Genomic DNA, 23256 nt, shown 5'->3' on the forward strand with positions numbered 1-23256 from the left:
CTAATTGTGTTTTCTGTACTTTGCAACAACTAGCACGCCTAATGCATCAGATGATTAATTTTTTAACAAATATTTACTGTCTTTAGAAAAAAAAAAGCTACCATTATCATCACTTTAATAAGGCAACAAAAGGCACTCATTTACCAATAGTATTAAAATAATATGTTTGTATCTAAGAATTGTACTTTAATTCAACTACACACAATACAGCAATAGGAACATATTTAATATATGACTATAGAATGTATAAATTAGCAACAAAATAGTGAAGTACAACATTATATTTCATACACTCAGAAAATAATGGGGGTCTCACTTATTTTAGAGGAAATACTTGGATAAATATACATATATATCTATGCCTGCTTTAATAAGTTGGCTGTTACTATAACAATCTGCCAAAAAGTTCCAACAAAAGCCCCATAATCATAATGCTTTTACTTTTCTAAAGAAAATTCACTATAACAAACTATACCTCTGAATCCTTCAAGTTAGTATGTTGGCTTTAATTGTTTTGTCTCCAGAACAATGTTCCCTCTAAATTGTGCATGAATGCACATGCAAACCAATGTATGCCTAGTAACTGCATGCACAAAATTTTTGTTTACAGAATTTCTATTACAGTCAATTTTTGAATGTACTATAAAAACAAATATGATAAATCCTACTTTTCACTTATTTTATTTAATAATTTCTCCAATGTTTCCATTCCAATATTACTCTAACTGTTTCAACTGAATGCACTCTAATAAGTTACTTAGGCCTGTGCTATGTGGGTGAACTAACACTGGTGTCAGCAAGTTATAGAGGCATATTTGTTTGGAGTGTGTGCTGTCTACATAATACAGTCACTTGAGCTCATGCAAATGGTCATGGATTTAAGAGAATTAATTTAGTACTAGCAATTTACAGGTTCTAGCTAGACAAAAAAAATAGCAACATTAATTAATATGAGAAATATTACATGAGTGCACATTGAGTCTGAGATTGGAAACTTGTGCATAAAATGTTTTTTATGCACACATGGGCTATCTAAAATTAGAGGGAACATTCTCTAGTAGTTTCTCTAAGAGCTGAAGAGACAGAGAGAAAAGAATGGATTGCTTAATCAGTTAGCAGAAAAACAGTGAACTGATTAATCAGGTTCAAGACATGTATATTCTATAACTCAAGTTTAAAAAAAAACTTATAAAACAGAAAATCAGATCAAAACAAAATTAAAAAAATAAAAAAATCAATCAGGTCCCTGAAGTGTTTTTGTAATCATCTGAAGTCGCTGATATAAACTTTCTTTCTGTCTTTTAAGGCTTGCCTCAACAGTCAGTGCTTCCTTAATGAGACTGTCCAGGTGTTTTTGGCAATATAGCTCTAAGTTTTCAGTATCACTAAATAAAAACAAAAATATGCACTTTTCCTTTTATAGAAGTGAAATTGAATGAATAAAATTACAGATAAATAAAAGTGATATAAATTTAGCCATGTCAGCCAGTTCAAAGTCTCAAGAATCAAATTCAGATATATGTAATAGGTGATGCTTTTAAGATAAGATTATTTTTAATATGCTCTTCCTTAGTTTTTTCAAAGCGAAATATAGAAACTATGAAAGTTTCATATGAAATTTGACCAGAGAGCTTATGGGAATATACTCGCCGGCATTTACAAGTTGCCCTATACTCGGCATTTACAAGTTGCCCTAGCGTGGACCATATAGAAGACATGATCGCTTGCCCAAGCATCCATATTTTCGCCTTTTATTAGTCCATTTTGACATTTTGATAAGGTTTCACTGGCCTGACAGCTGTTTCGAACTGGTTGGTTCTCCTCAGAAACCAGACAGAAACCTTAAGAGAGCAAAAGCTCTCATTCAGTACTAAGGAACTCTAAGTGTATTTTTCATAAGCGAACTCTCAGTCGGTGCATAAAGTATTTTCTAAAATAAAAAGCCAAAAGGGGCTTCGGTTTGGCAATGCAGCCTTCTATATGTCTGCGCTAGGGCAACTCGTAAATGCTGGTGAGTGTATTCCCATCTCTGGTCAAATTTCATACGATTTCATACTTTCTACATTCGGCTTTGAAATAATGCCGAATTTATATCCACTTGATTTATATAATTTTGCATCACTGAACTGAAGCCTTTTGACTCTTTATTTTAGTAAATGCTCTTCCTTGGTTTTGTTTTGTTAAAAACTAATACCACAGTACCATGCTATAATACTGAAAAGCAGTCTCTCTCCTTAATAGCTTAACATGTAAGATTAAATAACTAAAATAAATAAAAAGATTGTGTGTATGTATATCATAATCATCATCATCACACTCATAAAATTTCTGAAATGTGCTGCAAATGGTGTACAGCAAGGTTTCCCAAACTTTTTTCCATGGCCCAGTTATTTTAATACTTCATCTTTGTGACCGACTAAACTTTTTATCGCCAATAGGTAAAATAAAATGGATTTGAATGTTCATAGAGTTTTCATTTATTATTATTATACTAAAGAAGCATTTACTCTTACAAATTAAAAATTAAACTAAAGCCAAGTAATTTATTAATGAGAAGCGTGATGCTGTTGTTTGTTAACTAGAAACTTCAGGTTTGGAGGAAAAGATAACTTTATTCTTAAATCTGGTTCAACTTCCAATTGGTTTCTATATTTATTTTTTTAGAAAAATCAGTGTTGAAAAGCATGTTTCACACTTATATTTTGTGACAAAAGGCATTAGAAATTTTATCGCTTTTCTGCTAAAACTGAGTACTCTTGACGACAAGACATCCAAAAATCGATCAGTGGTATAGTGGAGGGAGATATGGTTGAGACATTTAAGCTGCTGAAAGGTTATCAGATTAACACCAAGGAGATTTGTCATATGATAGAATGAGAGGAAGGAACAAGGACAAGGGATCATCCCTATAAGTTACAAAAGAAAATAGTGAATAAAAGAGTAAGAAGTAAGTTTTTTGCAGAGAGAGAGAGAGAGAGTGGCAGGATCATGGAATGCATTGCCTGAGATTATTATACCATTCTTTAAACTCATCCACTGTTTGCATTTTCACTTTTCTCTCATTGCCTGAGAGAAGAGTGAAAATGCAAACAGTGGATGAGTTTAAAGAATGGTATAATAATCTTTGTACTGAATAGTACTGATCCCCCAGAATGGGTCTTGTTACTCCATGGAGGTTAAGAAAATAATAATAATAAAAATATAATTTCTTGGCAAGTTTAATTTAAATTATAATCAAGTGAAAAACTTTCTACGGCTATCACTAATCCAGAGTAAAATCCTTAAGTACTTATCTCTTTGCACCTCATGACGCATAAGGCAGAGATCTGCTTCTTTCAGAAACCTCTGTCTTGAGCCACCAATTCAACTTCTCTCTAGCTCTGCCAATCAGCCATTCTTTTTTCCTTTTCTGTCATTCTCTGCCAAGTTAGCTTAGGCCTTCCCCCTTTTTTTGTTTTCCTTCTGGGATCCATGTCAAAGCCACTCTAGGAATCTCTCTGCTGTCCATTCCATTATTATCTGCATTTTTTTTTTAATTTCATTGGCAACGAATTTTTGCTCAGCCAGCTTATATAAGTCATCATTTGTTATATATTGGGGCCAACATATTTTTAATATTTTATGCCAACATTTTGTTTGAAAACTATTTGATTTAGTGTCTTGTTTTTTGTCAGCTTCCATGTCTTTGATCCATATAATAATACATCCTTAATTGAATTATCTTTATTATGATATTTTGGTGATTTCCATATATTATTTAATTTTCTGAAAGTAGCATTAGCTTTTGTTAATCTTTGCATTATATCCCTATCAGTTCTACTTTCGGTATCTACATTTGCTCCCAAGTATGTAAAATTCTTTAATGTCTTCTACAGCATATTGATTGATTTTAATTGCTTTGTGGTATTTGCTATTTAGCTTAAGAACTTTTGTTTTAGTCACATTTATTTTAAGATCAACCATTTCAGCTGTTTTATATGTTTTCTAATTTTGTTTGTTATCTCTATATATTCTGATAATATCAAAACAAAGTCATTAGCATAGGATTTCATTTAATTCCTCTTCTTGCACCTGTAACTTTTTTCATAATCTAATTAATGACTATGTTAAACAATAAACTAGACATTACATAACCCTACTTAATTCAAACCATTCAGATGTTGTTTGCTTGGTAATAACACAACCTTTACTCCATTATATATTTCTTTGATTATTATTATTCTCACAAATTTGTTAGGAATTCCATAAATTTTAATAATTAACCAGAATGTTTCTCTATCAATACTGTCAAATACTTTAGCAAAATCTATAAAATATAGGCATAATGGGCGTCTAAGTTCTATGCTTTATTCAATGATGTTCCTTAAAGTAAAAATGTGATGCACAGGACTCCTGTTCTAAACCCAGCTTATTTTATCTACTTAAGTACTGACAGTAAACTAATTCCTCTCCAATTTTCACATCTAATAAGATCTCCTTTCTTAGAGATTATAATTATCATTGCTTCTTTCACACTATTTAGGTATCTTTTCCATGTCTCTCTCTCTCTCTCTCTAGCACATTATTAAAGATCAGTTGCAGTTTATCAGCAGCGGTTTCTTTAGTTGTCTTAAGCATTTCTATAATTATTCTCTAATCCAGAATAATAAGGGTGATACACCTTTTCACTACTTGTATATGAAATATATATAAAATTTCTGCATTGCTTCAACCTTGATATCTCTTCTGGATCTGGCTCCTACTGATGTTCATCTCTGGGCTTGTCTGATCGATCCCTTGGGAGTAGACCAGTTCTGCTCAGTAACAGGTTTTTGTCTGTCACTGAGTGGAGCCACCACTGTGTTTCGTATCTTGGAGTGATTCAGGTCAGGAGTAATGAATTTATTGATCCTTTTGGGTTACTTCGTGAGATTTAGAGTGAGCTTCTAGATTACTCAGAATTTTAGGAGAGGTATCCCCCTGGACTTTAACAGTATCTCAATAAAGATCGAAAACCAGTCTGGGTAGTGACCAGTCCTATAATGCATAGTATTATACATGTCTGAGAGGATGTGTGCTTTGCATTATGGATATTAAGGAAGTTAACATGAGGTCATTAGCCTCTATATACAAGTAGTCTAACCTACCAATGAAGATACTTCATATCTAAATGCTGTTTGCTTACACTTGGATAAAAGATTAAACAAGATATAATTTCTTGGCAAGTGTAATATATTATTATTATCTCAAGACCCCATAGAGTTCAAGACTCATCCAAGAAGTCCTTTGTCATACACACACCTGCACCTTAAACACACTCAAATTCTCTGCAGACACCACACTCTCAGGCAAGGCATTCCAATCATTCACAACTCTGCATGCAAAAAACCTGCTTCTCACTCCCTTGCTCACCCTCTGCCTTATACAGCTTCCAGGGATGGCCTCTGGATCTCCCACCATTTTCTGTAAAACCTCCATAACATTGATCCTATAATAACCTCTTACTAACTTGTAAATCTCTATCATATCACCCCCTCTTCCTCCTATCCACTAGACTCTGTAAATTGCATCTTCTCAACCTTTCCTCATATTTGACATTCCAGAGATCAGAAACTACCTTAGTCAGTCGCCTCTGGACCCTTTCCAACATCTTTTCGTCCTTTTGAAAACCAGGTGACCAGATCTGTGCACAGTAGTCCATGTGTAGCCTAATCAAAAGCTCTATACAACAGAATAAGAATCTTCTTAATTCTACAAGTCAGTATCCTCTGCATCATTCACAGAATTCTTTGTGCTGTCCTCACAATTTTGGCAACGTGTCTCCTAAATTTCAGATCCTTATCCACTATCATCCCAAGATCTCTTATTTCCTCCACCTCCAACAATATATTCCACCAAGCGTAAATTCTACATCCCATCTTTGTTTCCCAAATTTTAAAACCTCACATTGAATTGAACCTCACAAAGTTCAATGTCACATTTTTGTAACATTGAACTCGCATCCTCATTCCTATGCCCATTACTCAATTTATTCACGTCTTCTTGTAAGGCCACAACATCTTCTCTACTCTTCATAGTTCATCCTAACTTTGCATCATCTGCAAACAATTGAATATCAACATCCAAACCTTCGCCAATATCATTAACATACATATTGAATAGCAATGGCCCTAAAAGATACCCCTGAAGCACACCACTAATGACTTTCCTCTTCTGGGATATTGTTCCCACATACACAACTTACTGATACTATTAGATAGCCAGTCTCTGATCCAATGCACTAATCTAATATCCAACCCAATCTGCTCTAATTTGAGCATCAACTTAGATAGATTAGATAGTTAAATTAGATAACTAGATAATACTTAGATTGTTAGATTAGAACTTCAAGAATTAGACTTCAGGAAGCCTAGAAATTCAAAAGAAGGAACATGTCAGAGATGTCAATCGAAATAGAACAGACACCTCAGAGTTAGCTCATCATTTCTCATGTTCTAACCATGCAACAGATTGGGATAACAGTTCCATGTCATATATCGAAGAGGATCATAGATGTAGAACCTTTAAAGAAGCTGCAGTAGTCCTAAGAACAGGAAATAACCTCAATAGAAACCAGGGAATAATATTAAAAGACGTGGAAAAATCTGTTAAAATCATTAAGTTTAGCAGAACTAAATTACGTGGAAAATTATAAAACGCTCTCTTGTTTTTTGTATTTAATACCAGCATAACCTTTCTCATCTTGACAAAACTAGACAGTTACAGCTAGCGAAATTAGAAGACAATTATGTATAAATCTTTTATTAAATCCATGGTCTTAAAAATCAAATAGTATGTTTCAAGTTTGATTATCAACTTATATAAAATGACTGGCTGTCAGATAGGTATCAGAAAGTCGCATATGGGGTTGCAGTATCCTATAAGAGGAAGGTCACTAGTGGTGTGCTGCAAGGGTCAGTTTTGGGACCATTGTTGTTCAATTTATATGAGGGTGGTTTGAAAAGTTCTCGCCCTCGACCATAGATGGCAACACTATTGCCAAGATTTTTTTTTCTAAGTTGGTACATCTGTCATAAGTATCCATGTGAAATTGCAAGTCATTCTATCACGTAATTTTTATACAGCTGTCTGAAGCAAAAGTGTTGTCTGTATTCCTTGAAATGGATAAAATTGAGTATCGTGCAGTTATAAAATTCTTTGTAAAAGAAGGTTTAATGCCAGAAGAAATTCATTTGAAGTTCATAAACGTTTATGGGCACTCTTCTCCTTCATTTTTGACAATTAAGAAATGGGCTGCCGAGTTTAAACATGGCCGTAAGAGCCTTGAGGATGATCCACGTGAAGGACATCCAAAAAGTGTAACAAAACCAGAAATCATAGATCAAGTGCACAATATGGTACTGAAAGACCATCGAGTCAAAGTGCGTGAAATTGCTGAGACTATAAGCATTTCAAAAGAATGGGTAGGATATATTTTGAATGAAGAATTGCAAATGAAAAAGCTTTGCGCAAGATGGGTGCTGCGCTTGCTCACAGCAGATCAAAAACACACTCACATTCTCACAGTGCTTGGAGCGTTTTAAAAGAATAAAACTGATTTTTTGCGTCGATGTATTACTAAGAATGAGATTTGGATTCACCACTACACACCAGAATCCAAACAGCAGTCAAAACAGTGGACAGAAGCTGGTTGTTCAGTTCCATCAGCAGGAAAGGTCATGTCATCGGTGTTTTGGATGCAAAAGGCATTTTGTTTATTAATTATCTTGAAAAGGGTAAAACAATAACTGGGGAATATTATTCTGATCTTTTAACCAGACTAGATGAAAAAATTTGTGAGAAAAGACCCGGTTTGCAGAAGAAAAAATCTTCTTTCATCAGGACAATGCACCTGCCCACTAAGGTGTTTTGGCAATGGAAATGAACCATGAATTATTGGAACATCTGCCCTATTCCTCAGATTTGGCTCACTGACTTCTATCTCTTCCCAAAACTAAAACTCTTCCTTGCTGGTCAGAGCATTTTTCTTTGAATCAAGAGGTGACCGCAGCTGTAGAGGAGTATTTTGTGGATCTTACTGAGAACCACCACAGGGATGGGATAATGGTGCTGGAGAATTGTTGGAATAAATGTATTAGTCTTAAGGGGAGATTATGTTGAAAAATAAAAATAATTTTGAAATTATAAATTCGTTTTTTCATTGTTAGGCCAAGAACTTTTCAGACCACTCTCGTATATTAAAGATATTGAAAACAGGTTTAACTAGTGATATGTAGCTGTTAGAAGATGATGCAAAATTGGGGAGAGCAATGCAGAGTCAAGCAGATGTTATAGCCTTGCAGGAGGACTTGAATAGATTGCATGGATGGGCATGTAAGTTGAAATGCGAGTTCAATGTTGCAAAGCGCAGGGTTTTGAAATTTGGTAAGCAATGATGGGATGCAATTTTTTTTTTTTTTTTTTTTTTTTTGGTGGGGAAACTTAAAAGGAGGTAAAGGAAATAAGAGATATGGGAGTGGTGCTGGCCAAGGACCTGAAATTCAGGAACTACATTGCACAAGTTGTGAAGACATCACATCGAATAATGGCATGTAACGCATCGGATAATGGATAACATCACATCGGATAACGGAAGATACTGAAATGCAGAAATAAAGAGGATATGATGCCATTGTATAAGGTCTTGATCAGGCCTTATATGGATTATTGTGTAGAGATCTCGTCACTAGGTTTCATGGTGACAAAGCTATGTTGGAAAGGGTCCTGCGAAGATTCACAAAGGTTGTCAGTGGTCTTTGATTCGATCTATCCTTGCAATACAAGGATAGATCGAGAGAATGTAAATTGCAAAGCCTTGTGAATAGGAGAAAACGAGGGATATGATTGAGACATATAAGCTAGTCAGGGGTTGTTGTCAGGTTGACATGGAAGAGATTTTTCATAGAATGAGAGAGGGTGGGAGGGTAGAACAAGAGGACATTGCTGGAAACTTTATAGAGGTTGTGAGCAAAAAGTCTCCTAACTTTTCCATTCCTGTTCTGCTTAAATAACCATGCCACCTTACATATGCTTTGCTCACACATTCTTATATGGTAATGATGTGATGTCACATTCCTTCATAATATCTTCATTTTTAGTATGATTCTCCATATATACCATCTGTTTATCCTCTAATTTTTCTCAAAAGTCTCATGTCTGAGGTTTCTCTTTCATCTACTCTTTTATTTTTATCCCAGCTTTCAGATCCATAAACTAAATATTGTTTTAATACTGCTTTTGTATACAGATAGTTTAGTGTTATGACTAAATTCTCTCTTATTCCATGTCAATTTATTCAGCTGACTCTTTGCTTTTCTAGCTTTGCTTGTCTGCTAACATATTTAATTTACCATCTTCACCAAAACCGTGTCTAAATAGCTGAAATATTTCACTTGCTTTGTAGGTTCTCCATTCAAGATGCAATTGGTAATTTCCATGTTCCTGTCTATTTTCAAAGTCAGTCTTTTTATTGCTGATTTTCATGCCAAATGTATTATACTAATTATTCAATTTGGTTAAGAATTCTGCAGACTAGTACCAGGTTTACTTAAGAATATAACATCGTTTGAAATCTGCATAAAATAGACTCAGTTGAATATTCTACATTTTGATATTAGGTTTTATGTTCATAATGTGATCGATATAGATGATGAAAATCACAGTAGAGATAGTGTGCATCCTTCTTTTATTACATCATCTTCTTGTCCTTCCTTTTCTCACTGGTAACAATACAAAAGTATGTATTGCTTCTCACATAGGAAGTGAGATGAATAAGAAAGATGACATTCAGAAGGATCACATTTAATTTATGTATTTGGGAGATGAAGATGGCAAGCATCTAAGACTGTTACTTAATCGAGGAGAAATGAAAGTAATGAATAATGAAAGGCTCCTAACTGCTAAATTTAAAACTGAGATAAATCTCTGAATGTGGTTAGCTGTAATACTACTGTGAATTCAGAAGATAGAAAGAAAAGAGTGCTTTTTTTTAACAGTTACAAGTTACTCAGCAGTTTTTTTTTTTTTTAAATTGATATAACAGCTAATTTGGAGGATTTGAATGTCAAGGTTGGCACTAATTCCAGTTATTGGGCTGGAGTATAATAAATTTAGTTTAATCCTTTATCCAAGTGTAAGCAAACAAAGTTTGTGCCTGAAGTATCTTCAGGACGGAGGCAACTCGTGGTAAAGGTGGACTAAGCTCTCATCATTTGTCTTAGTATCTCCCATAATGCAAAGCACATCTCCTTGCAGATATGTATAATGATATGCATTAATGGGGTGAAGTAATTAGTCCATTTGGTACTGGTAATTGCAGTTACAATGGTGAGAGACTCCTAGTAAGCTAAATGGACTGAGAATAACCAACACCTATTTCAAGCATAAAGACAAGCAGACTTAAATTTCACCTGATGGTACCCACAAGAACATGACTGATAATGTCATAATTATTAGTAAATCGGCAGAACACTAGGACATACAGAGATAGGATTTGACCACACCTTGTTAAGAGTACACCACAACTAAAGCTTAGAAAATGCACTCCAATACTGAATCAGTGAGCAATGTTAATATTGCTCAGATGTTATGAAAAAGCTAAACATGATCACGGTTAAGAAAGCATGTAGGATGGCTTCAAGAAAGTTATGTATGAAACTAGTCAATTTGGTTTATGAGTTAGAGAGAGAAGCAAAAACAGAATTATTTCAGCATAAGCCAATGCAATCAATTACTAAATGAAAATAATGCAGAAAGAGGCTGGAACAGCATCAAAAATGAGAAAACAGACTTTTTAAAGTACAAAGAAATTAATAACCAAGTACAAGCTCAATTAAATATAGATTAAAACTCCTGGTCTAACAGTTTAACAGAGAATGCAGCTATAGAAAATTTACTGGGATAAAAGACTATATGAAGTTATTATTAAGTGGCACAATCAAGTTTCAAATTATAGGCAAATCTGTGCATCAGGTGTTGTAAAGTTTGGAGAGGTTAGCGAGAACCAGCATCCTAGTATTCTTTTTGATGAACAGCACAGGTTTACTAAGGAGAGATTATATTTCAGTAATCTACCTACTTATTACAATGAGGTGACAGGTGCATTGGATGAGGAAGATGGATACACACTAGTATACTTAGATTTGGTAAAGGCTTTTGATAGTTTACCACATGATAAGCTGATAGTTAAACTAGAATGAAGAGAGTTGGATATTAAATTAGTGCCATTGGATTGGAGATTGGCTAACTGATAGGTATCAGAAAGTTGTGTATGGGGGATGGGGAAAGGGACAATATCACACCTCATCAGTGATGTGCCTCAGGGATCTGTTTTAGCGACATTGTGGCTTAACCTGTGTGTTAATGATATTGGGTAAGATTTAAATGATATTAAGTTGTTTGCAGATGATGCAAAGTTGGGAAGAACTATGAATATTAGAGAGAAGATATGGCTTTACAAGAGGAATGGAATAGATTGAGAGAATAGGTACAGGAGTGGGGGTTAATGGTTCAATATTGCAAAGTGTAAAGTTTTAAAATTTTGAAAACAAAAATGGGATGTAGTGTCACACTAGGTGGGGATATACTGGAGGAGGCAAAGGAAATAAGATATCTGTGGATGATGATTGATAGGGATATAAAATTTAGAGGATCCATTATTAAAATTGTGAGGACAATGCAATGAATTTTGGCAATGATGTTGTTTGCAGAAGGAGACTGGTTCCATTGTATAAAGCCTTGATTAGGACACACATGGACTACTGTGCACAAATATGGTCACCTGTTTTCAAAAGGATGAAAAGATATTGGAAAGGGTCCAGAGACAATTAATTTCTGGTCTCTGGAATGTTGAAATGAAGAAAGGTTGAGAAGATGCAATTTACAAAGTCTAGTGAATAGGAGGAGGAGGAATGATATGATAGAGACATACAAGTTGGTAAAGGGTTGTATAAGATTAATGATGAAGAGGATTTTCATAGAATGGTGGAAGATGGAAGGAAGAACAAGAGGAGGTCATCCCTGGAAGCTGTATAAGGAGTGTGAGAGCAAGGAGTGAGAAACAGGATTTTTACATGGAGAATGGTGAATGATTGGAATGCAACGCCTGAGAGTGTAGTGTCTGCAGAGAATTTGAATGTATTTAAGGAACAGTATGATGAGCTTATGTATGACAGAGTAACCTCCCATGGTGAGTGTTGACTCCATGGGAGTCTGGGGATAAGAATAATAATAAGTTAAGTAAGAAGAGAGGGAGAATGAAACAAAGTCATTAAAAGATAAAAACGAACAACACAACTGAAGGACAAGATGCTATCATGGCAAGATGAGCAGAATATTTTGATAATCTTTTACACAGGAATACCCATCCATTAACTGAATAATAGTGTATGTCATCAAATACAAGACATGTAGTAGAATTGCTGGAGCAAAGATAAGTTTTATTTTGTACACGGTTTTTGAAAAATTGTATGTATTTCCTCAAAAATTTATTTATTAGTTATACTGAAACCAAATGCTTAGCAATTACTGAGGTTGTAAATTTTACAGAGAAATTTATGTTATAGTTAACAAAGGTAAAATGGTGATTAGAACTAGTACAACCAGATGTGCGGTGCGAAAATCAAGTACATGGTATATGTGGTGTATGTATTCACCAATCAGTGAATGGTGTGGATTTCTCTAAGATGTTCATTGTCAGGAGTGTGGTATGTATGTATGGGAGAATATAGCAGATGTGTTTATTAAGAGATTGAACAAGGGAAGTAAGTTGGTGATCGCCGATATGAAAAAAAAAGAGCATGTTTGCTGGAATGCAGGAACTGAAGGATGAAATAATGAAGATAAGACATGAAATGAAGCACATGTAAAATGAGATTACATATATGTGTGATAGTGTGGTAAATGACTCAAGAGCAGCACCATAAGGAGATTCTATTATAAAGGTGTGGTGGATGAGAGGGTGCACAAGATCTGTTTTCCAGAAGGGAGAATGAACAGGGTGATTGATGAACTGGATATGGAACCAAGCATGTGAGAGATCAGTGGTAGTAAGAAGGAACAATTTGGTTGGGTATAAGGAGAATGTGAGGATGAATATCAATAGATTACTGAGGAGAGTAAAAGATAACAGTGTAGAAGGAAGAATAGTTGGTGACTTGTCCAGGTATGACAATGATGAGTTGAGGCAGAGAGCAAGATCATAAATATAGTATGTTAGTGAATGCAAGTGAAGAGAAAGAAGTGAAGTTTGTGAATGTGCTAGATGAGTTTGAGGGACAAATGGAACTGTAAGAGTGATGAACTGCATTTGAATGTTTTTTGGTGCATGTCATCTGAAAAGGCTGCTGCTTGAAGAAAGTGCAATACATGATGCAGACAAGGTATCGGTGGAAGTCAGAGGTGATGTAAATGAGTAGGAGAGATGGACCGTGTGAAACCAAAGTGATTGTGAATGGAGACGAGAGTACTGTGTGAACAAGGATGCAAGTTGGACAGCTAAATGGGGGTGGGGACAGAAAGGACAAGGAGACAAGGTGTAAGAAAAATGGATTCTAAACGCAGCAATGAATTCATGCATGGGGATGATCTGTACAGTAATGGGATGGCATAAGATATATGGAGGGTAGTTGAGCCTGAGGATATATTAGACAAAAGTGGTGAGCAGACAGAAGCATGTGAAAAGTCCCAGATGAGGGGGTGGCATAGATAGGACAGGACTGATTGTACACCAAGAAATTAATTGATATGCTTATTTATGAATAAGCATATGACACGGTTCTTCTAGTTGAAAATAAATATGACCTCAAGACCCTTATAGATGAAACCCTCAAGTACAGTATGGCCTCAGTTTCAACTTTAAAAAGACAAAAATCATGATAATTTCAAGAGAAAAGGAAATAACGAAAATATGCATCAATATAAAAGGAAATAAATTAGAACAGGTGCAAACATACATATACCTTGGACACTTGATCACAGAGAATGGCAGGACAGAAGATGAAGTTAGAAAAAGGATTGAAATTGCAAGGTCAACTTTCAACAGTATGAAAAATCTACTGACATCTAGAGAATTAAATCTGAAAACAAGACTAAGAATCTCCAAATGCTACTTATGGTCCACATTATTATATGGAGTAGAGACATGGACACTCTCCAATCTGAGTGTGAAAAAACTGGAGGCCTTTGAAATGTGGATGCTGCAAAAATTATGAGGATATCATGGAAAGACAAAAAGACAAATGAAGAGGTATTAGAGATGGTAGGTGTAAACAGGAGCCTGACGAAAGAAATTATAAAGAGAAAATTCAGCTATTTTGAACATATTCTGAGACATAACTGCCTACAAAGGACACTTCTCGAAGGAACTGTTGAGGGAAAGAGAAGGAGAGAAAGACAAAGACTGGAGTGGATGAAAAATATAGAAGACTGGACCACTTCCAGTCTTCTAGATTTCACCTTCCTTATTTCTGAATGCCAGGCATATCAGAAATAAGGAAGATGAAATTGTTGTTAATTGAGCCTGCAAATGATTGGAATAAGTGAAACATGGTTATATGAGAATATCATGACAGGAATAGAAATGGAAGGATATGATGTTCTTTTGTGAGATTGATACACAATGCAAAAATAGTGGCAGTGGTTATGGTGTAAGGAAGAGAATGATAGAATGAGATATTTAGTTGGATGTTGCTATATGCTGGGGAATTTGGAGGATGAAGACAGAAAACTTGGCTTAGTGAGCAAAAGAAGACGATGATCAATATAGGTGATTTTAATTATGGTAATATTGATTGGAATGAGGAGATAGCATCAAGTAATAAGAAAAACTGATTTCTTGAGTTCTTAAAGGACAAGTATCTTAAATATGTAATGGAGGACAAACAAACATTGAGAGTGTAGAAAGTATTTTACCTTGGGTATAATAAATGTTAAAGATACCAAGCTATTTTAAACCTGGTTTTTACTCCATTTCCCAAGTAAGCAAACAGACAAGTAAGTCAAGTTTGCACCTGCAAGTAGTGCAAGTCAAGGCAACTCGTGGTAAAGGTGGATAAGCTCTGATCACTATTCTTAATATTTACCCTTAATGCAAAGTACATCTCCTGGAGGAGATGTATGATGCTATGTATTAAAGGCAAGGGACCACTACCCAGACCAGTTTTGACCTTTATTGAGGTCTCATCAGTGGGAGCCAGGCTAGAAAAACCAAGATTTTAATACATAGCATCATACATCTCCTCCAGGGGATGTGCTTTGCATTAAGGGTAAATACTAAGAATAGTGATCAGAGCTTATCCATCTTTACCACGAGTTGCCTTGACTTGCACTATGTGTGGGGTCACCTAGACTTGCAATACTTGCAGGCGCAAACTTGACTTACTTGTCTGTTTGCTTACTTGGGAAATGGAGTAAAAACCAGGTTTAAAATAGCTTGGTATCTTTAACATTCATTATACCCAAGGTAAAATACTTTCTACATCTCTCTCTCATCCTGAGAACTTTATTTAATAAGGTTAAAACACCTTATGGTAACTTGTTCTGGTAAAATACTTAAAAGCTCTGTATTACTAAAATCTTGGTATTTCTAGCCTGGCTCCCATTGATGAGATCTCAATAGGGGTCGGAACTGGTGGGGGCTGGCTTTGAGAGGCTCTGCTTGGGGATAGGTTTTTGCCTGTCTCTGAGTAGGGCCACCGCTGAGATTATGGCTCTGGCTGGCGGTGGGGTGAGCCTGCCACTGGGTAGAGCCAACGCTGAGAAGTTCTTCTCGGTGACAGGGTGAGCTGTCACTGAGTGGAACAATGCTGAATTGGATGGTCTTTCGGCCACTATAGAGTGGTCTAGGGATCGTCCTAATTTTTAGAGAGGTATTTACTTACTTTAAATACACCTCAATAAAGGTCGAAACCAGTCTGGGTAGTGGCCTCTTGCCTTTAATACATAGCATCATACATCTCCTCCAGGAGACGTGCTTTGCATTAAGGGTAAATATTAAGAATAGTGATCAGAGCTTATCCACCTTTACCATGAGTTGCCTTGACTTACACTACGTGTGGGTCACCTAGTCTTGCAATATTGGCAGGTGCAAACTTGACTTACTTGTCTGTTTGCTTACTTGGGAAATCTAGTAAAAACTAGGTTTAAAATAGCTTGGTATCTTTAACGAACATTGAGAGTTTTAGATCTGATCATATTATCGGAGGATGTGCTTGAGAATGAGGTATCTAATCTTACTCCAGTTGGTAAGAGTGACAATGAAGTGACCATCTGTGTTGTTGACAGTCATGTGTGTGAACTTCTGTGAAGAAGGGATATATATGTGGAAATACAAGGTCAGTGATTATGAAAGCTTAGGAGACAGCCAGGAGCTATAGCATGGAAAGAGGAGACAAATGCCGTTTGGGCATTGATCGAAAGCTATTTAACAGCAGCAATGTCTGAGCGTATTCAAAAGGTGAAAAGGCTAAATAAGATGGGAGTAAAATGGATGAATGAAGGGACAACACAAGATGAATGTTTGTAATAGTCAGCTACATGAAGAATACAAAGAGAAAGCCAGGAAAGTGACTTGAAGAGGAAATTAGCCAATAAAGCAAAGAAAAATCCATGAGTTCTTTCAGAATGTGGCCAGTATATCTGATCTAGATTATGCTGATGATCTGGCTTTATTCTAAAAATAACATAGGAAAAATTAACTCCTTTACTGCCCACAAGTGAGGATACTGTGAGTTATCTAGATTTGTTAATACAGTACTGTGAAAACAAATGTAATGAAAGCAGGTAATAAAAATGAGTCTTCAGTCTTTCTTAAAGGATGTATTACAAAACCTCACGTCAGTAATCTTGGTCACTGTGTAACTGATATACTGGTGAGCAGTGGCAGACTGGCCAGGGTGTCAGCTAGCCCAATGGCAAGCGGGCTCTTGATGAAGTGGTCCCCCTTAAACATTAGACAATATGTTAAAAATGTTAATGACCTTTTAGTAGCTTGAAAATATAACATAAGTTCCAATATTATTACTATGCAACTAAAATTTACGTTGTATTACTATTTTAATAAAATAATTTTTTGAGGATACTTTACATTTAAGAATATAATAAATAACTCTGAAAAAATAATTCGGATTCAGGTTATGTGACGCTGACATATACATTATATAGGCTCAGATCTTTAATATTGCACCTGCACAATGAAGCTTAGCTGGGAATCCCAGCCTGGGATCATGATGTGCAGCTGGAGTCAACTTTGTATCGAGCTATTGCATACATTGCAAAGGCAGCAAATTTTTCATTGCATCGGCCTTGGTTTGAGTGTGCTTCATCAGCAGTTCACCTCGTGCTTGATGTGTTTTATAAAAGGTATGTATTTAATTAATATTTTTTATATACTGTGGCCCTATGCCCTTTAATTTAAATATAATGTATTTTCTTTCATTGTATAAAATTAGTATAAAAATACTATATAGTAAATATATTTAAGCTGCAGTCTCAAATAATGATATATACGCATAATGCAAGTTCAATATATACTGATACCTTTTATTTACTCTACAATTAAAATTACTCTGAATGTTAAATTCAAGTGGAAAGGCTTAGACGTTGGTTATGCATTATTACTAAATAGTTTAGGGAAATAACAACGTAGACTAGGATATACATTAAAATAATTTTTTAATACAAATCCAATATTTCGGCAACGTCACATTGCCATTTTCAACAGGAACTTGTGAGCAAGACACGTGCACACAGGCACAGCAAACAGTAAATGAGGACGAAGCAGGAAGCTATACTTTCTCCTAAAGTCCTACTGGTGCCCCCTAGCGGGCAATGTTGGTATTCTTTAGGAGAAAGTATAGCTTCCTGCTTCGTCCTCATTTACTGTTTGCCGTGCCTGCATGCACGTGTCTTGCTCACAAGTTCCTGTTGAAAATGGCAACGTGACGTTGCCAAAATATTGAATTTGTAATAAAAAGTTATTTTAATGTATATCCTAGTCTATGTTGTTATTTCCCTAAACTATTTAGTAATAATGCGAATGTTAAAATTGTTGTTAATAATAGCTGCATGTATTGATGTGTTCTTGTGGTGTAATTGTAAATGTTCATTTTTCCCAATGTGGATTATTTTTAATTCAGTTTTAATTTCAGGAATATTACCCCTACCAGCATGGAAAAGAAAAAGCATAAATCTGGATCACTGAAACGCAAAGAGCGACAAGAAGCAGAAAGGCAGGAATCAGCTAAGTGATGCAGGTCTATTACAGAATTAAACCACAACCACCATCCACATCAACGTACAGTTCCACAACAGATGATCAAGAAACAAGAACCAATACTCATGGTGATGATGCAATGACTTGTGAGTTAGAAGAACAGGAAAGAGCTCCTTTGAATGTAGAGACAAATATAATAGTATCCTTAACTTATGAACCCAGGCCCAGTACTTCTTTTGGCTTCATTGTTCCGGTATCTTTACTACCTATAGTTGCGACATCTGAACACATAGCTTCAACTAGTTACAGGGAATCAGATATATACCTTCAGGCATAAATGACTTAGTTTCTGAAGCACATCCTATAAATGAAACTACACAAGAAAATGAAAGATCAACTGCTGGAATCTTCCAATATCCATCACAAGCAAATCTGAAACAGTTTTTTGCTGAATATCCATTTCAGCCACTTGATGATCTGCATTTGATGCTCGTTTGTATGAGAGGAAAATTATGAATGACTCAGTCCGAAGAAAATAGCTAACATATAACAAAGAAAATAGGTGCTTATATTGTTCATACTGCTTGGCCTTTGAATCTTTTAATCCATTACCCTTTGTATGTGGCTTTAGTAACTACAAGCGAATTAGCCAGAGCTTGCTTTATAAGGGGTGCTTAAGGGTCAGGGTTGCTTAAGGGTCAGAGCTGTAACTGAGAGGAGACCTCTGCATGGCCTTTAAAGGAATGCAGAGAACCGACCAGCGCTTCTGACCTAATGTCCAATCCTCACCTTCTCGTGGTGCACCCTGTTGGGTATCTACTTGGATACTGAACGGACGAGGATGGGCTGGCAATTTGGGATTTAGCTGACCAAACTGTATTCTTATTGGTTAAACCAAAATATAGAATGATGGTACAACATGACAAAATTTCATGCCGGCTGGGGCGTCGCCCGGTTAAACAAGGCCCCCGTTGTTTTCGCCAGGGAACCAGGGTGAACAGCAGAAAGTCAGCTACTGGAACAAATCTGAAAATAAACCCCAACTCAACATCACCAGAGTTAAAGATCGGTACTATCAACGTAAGAAGCCTGAATGGCAAAGAAATGGAGCTAGCTGAGGAATTAGATAAGTACCAGATCAACGTAACAGGGGTGACTGAAACAAAAAAGACCAAAACTGGTGAGATCGTTCTGAGCAATAAATACAAAATGTTATATTCAGGCAATGACAATCAAGGAAAAGAAAGAGTAGCCATAGTATTCAACACAAAATACGAGGATAATCTTGAATGGCAGTCAGTCTCAAGTAGAGTAATGTGGGCAAATATGAGAATGGGGAACTGGACAATGAGACTTATTTGTGCCTATGGTCCCACAGAAGGTTCTACTAAGGTAGAAGTGGAGGAATTTTTTGACGCTTTAGAAAAAGCAACTGACACAATGAAAAAGGAAAAGTTGATCCTTGTTGGGGATCTAAATAGCAGAGTAGGAAATGATTGTGAGACATACAAAAATATTTTGGGAAAATTTGGTGAAAAGAGCAAAGCTAATAATAATGGCAAATATCTGTTGGATTTCTGCTCAGGACATGGACTGGTTATTACTAACACCATGTTCCAACATAAAAATGTGCACAAATTCACATGGAGAGAAGAGGCTAGGAATAAGAAAAGTCTCATTGACTATGTTATTGTTGATAGTGATGTTTTCTCCCTGGTGCAGGACACCAGAGTGTACAGAGGATTTGAAATTGGAAGTGATCACTATTTAGTCTTGAGCAGGATAAAATTGAATTTCATATTGAAAAGAATAACATGTAAGAAAGTTTTAAAGCAAATAAAAGTTGAGCAGCTCTCAGATGTGAACTGTAGACTAAAATACAGAAAGATTATTGAAAAGAAAATGAAAGAGTTTGAGAACAGGAATCAAGCCTTGGAGATTCAGTGGCAAACTCTGAAGGAAACATTGATTGATTCTGCCAGAGAGGCATGTGGTGAGGTTGTGTGCAAGGATAAAAAAATCAGAACTCCCTGGTGGACACAGGAAGTTAAAGAGGCAGTGAAGGAAAAGAAGAAAGCATATCAAAAGTTCCTGTCAAATAAGTCAGCTTGTGCTCTTAGAGAATATAGAGACAAATGCAAGAATGCTAAACACTGTGTAAAACTAGCTAGACAAAAGTCATGGGAGGACTTTGGCAAGAATATAGAAAATAAATATCAAGAAGGTGGCAAAATATTCTGGAGGTTGTTGAAGAAGCTTAAGAATGGAGGAAAGAGTGCTGTAAAAGGAATTAGAGATGATAAAGGTGACATGAAAACGGGAGAAAAAGATATCCTTGAAGTATGGAGTAATTACTTTGAAAAACTGTGAAATGAAACAAGCAGTGATGACAGCATAGTGGTAAAAAACACTGACCAGGCATGCAGTCAGGAATACATATCCATACTTGAAGTAGAAAAAGCCATCAAAGGCTTGAAATGTTGAAAGGCAGCAGGAGTAGATGATATTCGACCAGAAATGCTGAAGTATGGTGGTATAAGAGTCTTACAGTGGCTGCACTGCATAGTTCAGAAAGCCTGGACAGAGGGACCATTTCCCGATGATTGGAGTAGAGCTCTCATAGTACCCATATATAAAAAGGGAAATAAAACTGCATGTGAGAATTACAGAGGTATTTCCCTACTGAGTGTTCCTGGCAAGATCTATGCAAGTATACTTGAGAAACGGTTGAGAAGAATTGTGGAAGAAAAGCTTGGTGAAGAACAAGCTGGATTCAGGCCAAATAGAGGCTGTCAGGATCAGATCTTCACTTTACGACAAATAGTTGAGAAAACATGGGAATATAACAAAGATCAGTATTTAAGTTTTGTCGATCTGGAAGGCACATGACAAGGTGCCAAGAGAGAAGCTACTCAATACGCTGCAGTTATATGGTGTCAATGGGGCATTATATCAAGCAATACTTAGTCTTTATTTGTGTTGTAAGTCAGCAGTTAGAATTGAAGGAAGTACAGGAAGATGGTTTAATGTTAAATCTGGTGTGAGACAAGGATGTACATTATCTCCTCTGTTATTCATTATCTATATGGATCACATTATGAAGGAAAGTGGTATTAAACATGATATCAAAATTTGAGATGTTAATGTCAGCTCTTTGCTTTATGCAGATAATGTTATACTTCTAAATAAATCTGCTACAAGTCTGCAAGATTCTCTGACTAAATTGAATAGCTGTTGTAATAGATATGGTATGAAGGTCAGCAATAAAAAGACAAAGACAATGAAAATAGGCAGAATGATTGAAAATGTCAACTGTGTTGTGAATGGAGAACCTGTGGAACAAGTAAAACATTTCAGCTATTTAGGCACAATTTTTACTGAAGATGGTAAATTAAATATAGAAATAGACAACAGAATCAGCAAAGCTGGTATGGTGGGAAGTCAATTGAATAAATTCATATGGAATAAGAGAGAAATTAGTTGCAACACTAAATTAGCTGTATACAAGACAGTGTTCAAACCAGTTTTAACTTATGGATCTGAGAGCTGGGTCAGAAGTAAAACACTTGACCAAAGACTAGAGACTTCAGATATGAGAGTCCTAGAAAGATTATAGGTGTGAACAGATGGCATCAATGGCAATATCATATTAAAAACGCGGATATTAGGAAAGAACTTGACTGTCAGCATCCAGGAATGCGTTAACAGAGCTAATCTCAGGTGGTATGGTCACTTAAACAGAATGGGCGAGGAAAGATTAGCAAAACAAGTGTTCTCTGCCAGGTTGGCAGCAAAACGACTCAGAGGAAGACCAAGATATGGGTGGATTGATATGGTACAAAGTGTCTTAGACGATAGAAATATAAGATCTGATAATGTTGGAGTCTTGACAAGCAACAGACTGATTTGGAGGAAAATTGTAGATAGGAAATTAATAATGATGTAATTTTTTTCATGTAGTACTATCATATCCTGTACACCCCTTGAGGGTACATGGCAGGAATTTGATGATGATGATGCTTTATACGAATCGACAACAATACATGTCAGAAATGCTCAGCAATTTATCAGTGTGGTTAATGATGGCACCTTAAATAATTTTTTTGCATCTTCACTAATTAAAAAGAAAGAAGTGTTGAAGCAGAGGAGTATTGTCATGAGGATTATAGACATCATAAAGGTGTCAGGCAAGCAAGCAATTCCTTTTCGAGGTCACAAAAATGATTGGCCTACACTCTGGATAATGAGTTACAAATCATGGCAATTTTTAGCTACAGTACAGTTGATGGCAAAATATGACCCCATTATGGCAGCTCATGTTTCTGCCGTACAAAACACGTCTACAGAAAGAATCAAATGATTAGAACAACAAGGTGAGGCTCAAAGTAAAGGCTTTGGTGGGACTTGTTACATACCTGAGTAAAACAACTATTAACATGTTAGTCCAAATTATGGAGCATATGATCAAAGAAAGAATTAGTCGTGAAGTTTCTCAAGCAAAATATTATTCTATTCAAGTTGATTCAACACAAGATAATTCATTCCTCAATCAGTTTAGTATTATTATTTGGTATATGCTTAAAGGTGTTATCTGCGAGTAACTACTTTCAGTTGTGCCAAGTAATGATGGTACAAGATAGGGACTTTTTGCTCTATTGACTGAAACATTACAGTATCTTAAAATTGATCCCCCCAAAAAATGTTTACCTGATAGTACAGATGAAGATGCAAGCTACCATGGCCAGTATAATAGTTTACAAAGTAAAATTACTGATGTGGCTGATGACTTGAGTGGTAATGTAAGTCGGGCAGCGAGAGATATGAGATTTTTGCTTGAGGCTGTACGGAAGAAGACAGAGAGAGGAAAATTAGTGTGCGTGTTGCCTAGGGATGATAACGACGAGCTGAGCAGAAGAGCAGTAATATTGAATGACATAATAGCTAGAATGTGTGACAAGAGAGGAGTGGTATATGTGGATGCTTGGAGTGCGTTTGAGGAAACAGAGGAATTGTATGCGAGAGACCAC

At 35.9% G+C, this 23256-nt stretch overlaps 1 protein-coding gene across 1 annotated transcript in view; it reads right to left on the reverse strand.

Moving 5' to 3' along the window:
* Window positions 1-670: 670 nt before the first annotated feature.
* Window positions 671-23256, reverse strand: part of LOC150105484 (uncharacterized) — a 150630-nt gene continuing 128044 nt past the window's right edge. Inside the window, exon 6 of the mRNA XM_090393968.1 lies at window positions 671-1385. Coding sequence (XP_090250094.1) covers window positions 1235-1385 — 151 coding nt within the window. The 3' untranslated portion in view covers window positions 671-1234. The remainder of the gene's footprint in view (window positions 1386-23256) is intronic.

This window comes from Typopeltis vanoorti, chromosome 6 (genome assembly GCF_054136105.1).
Source record: "Typopeltis vanoorti isolate ZY-2024b chromosome 6, IOZ_Tvanoo_1.0, whole genome shotgun sequence".
Lineage (NCBI taxonomy): Eukaryota > Metazoa > Arthropoda > Arachnida > Uropygi > Thelyphonidae > Typopeltis > Typopeltis vanoorti.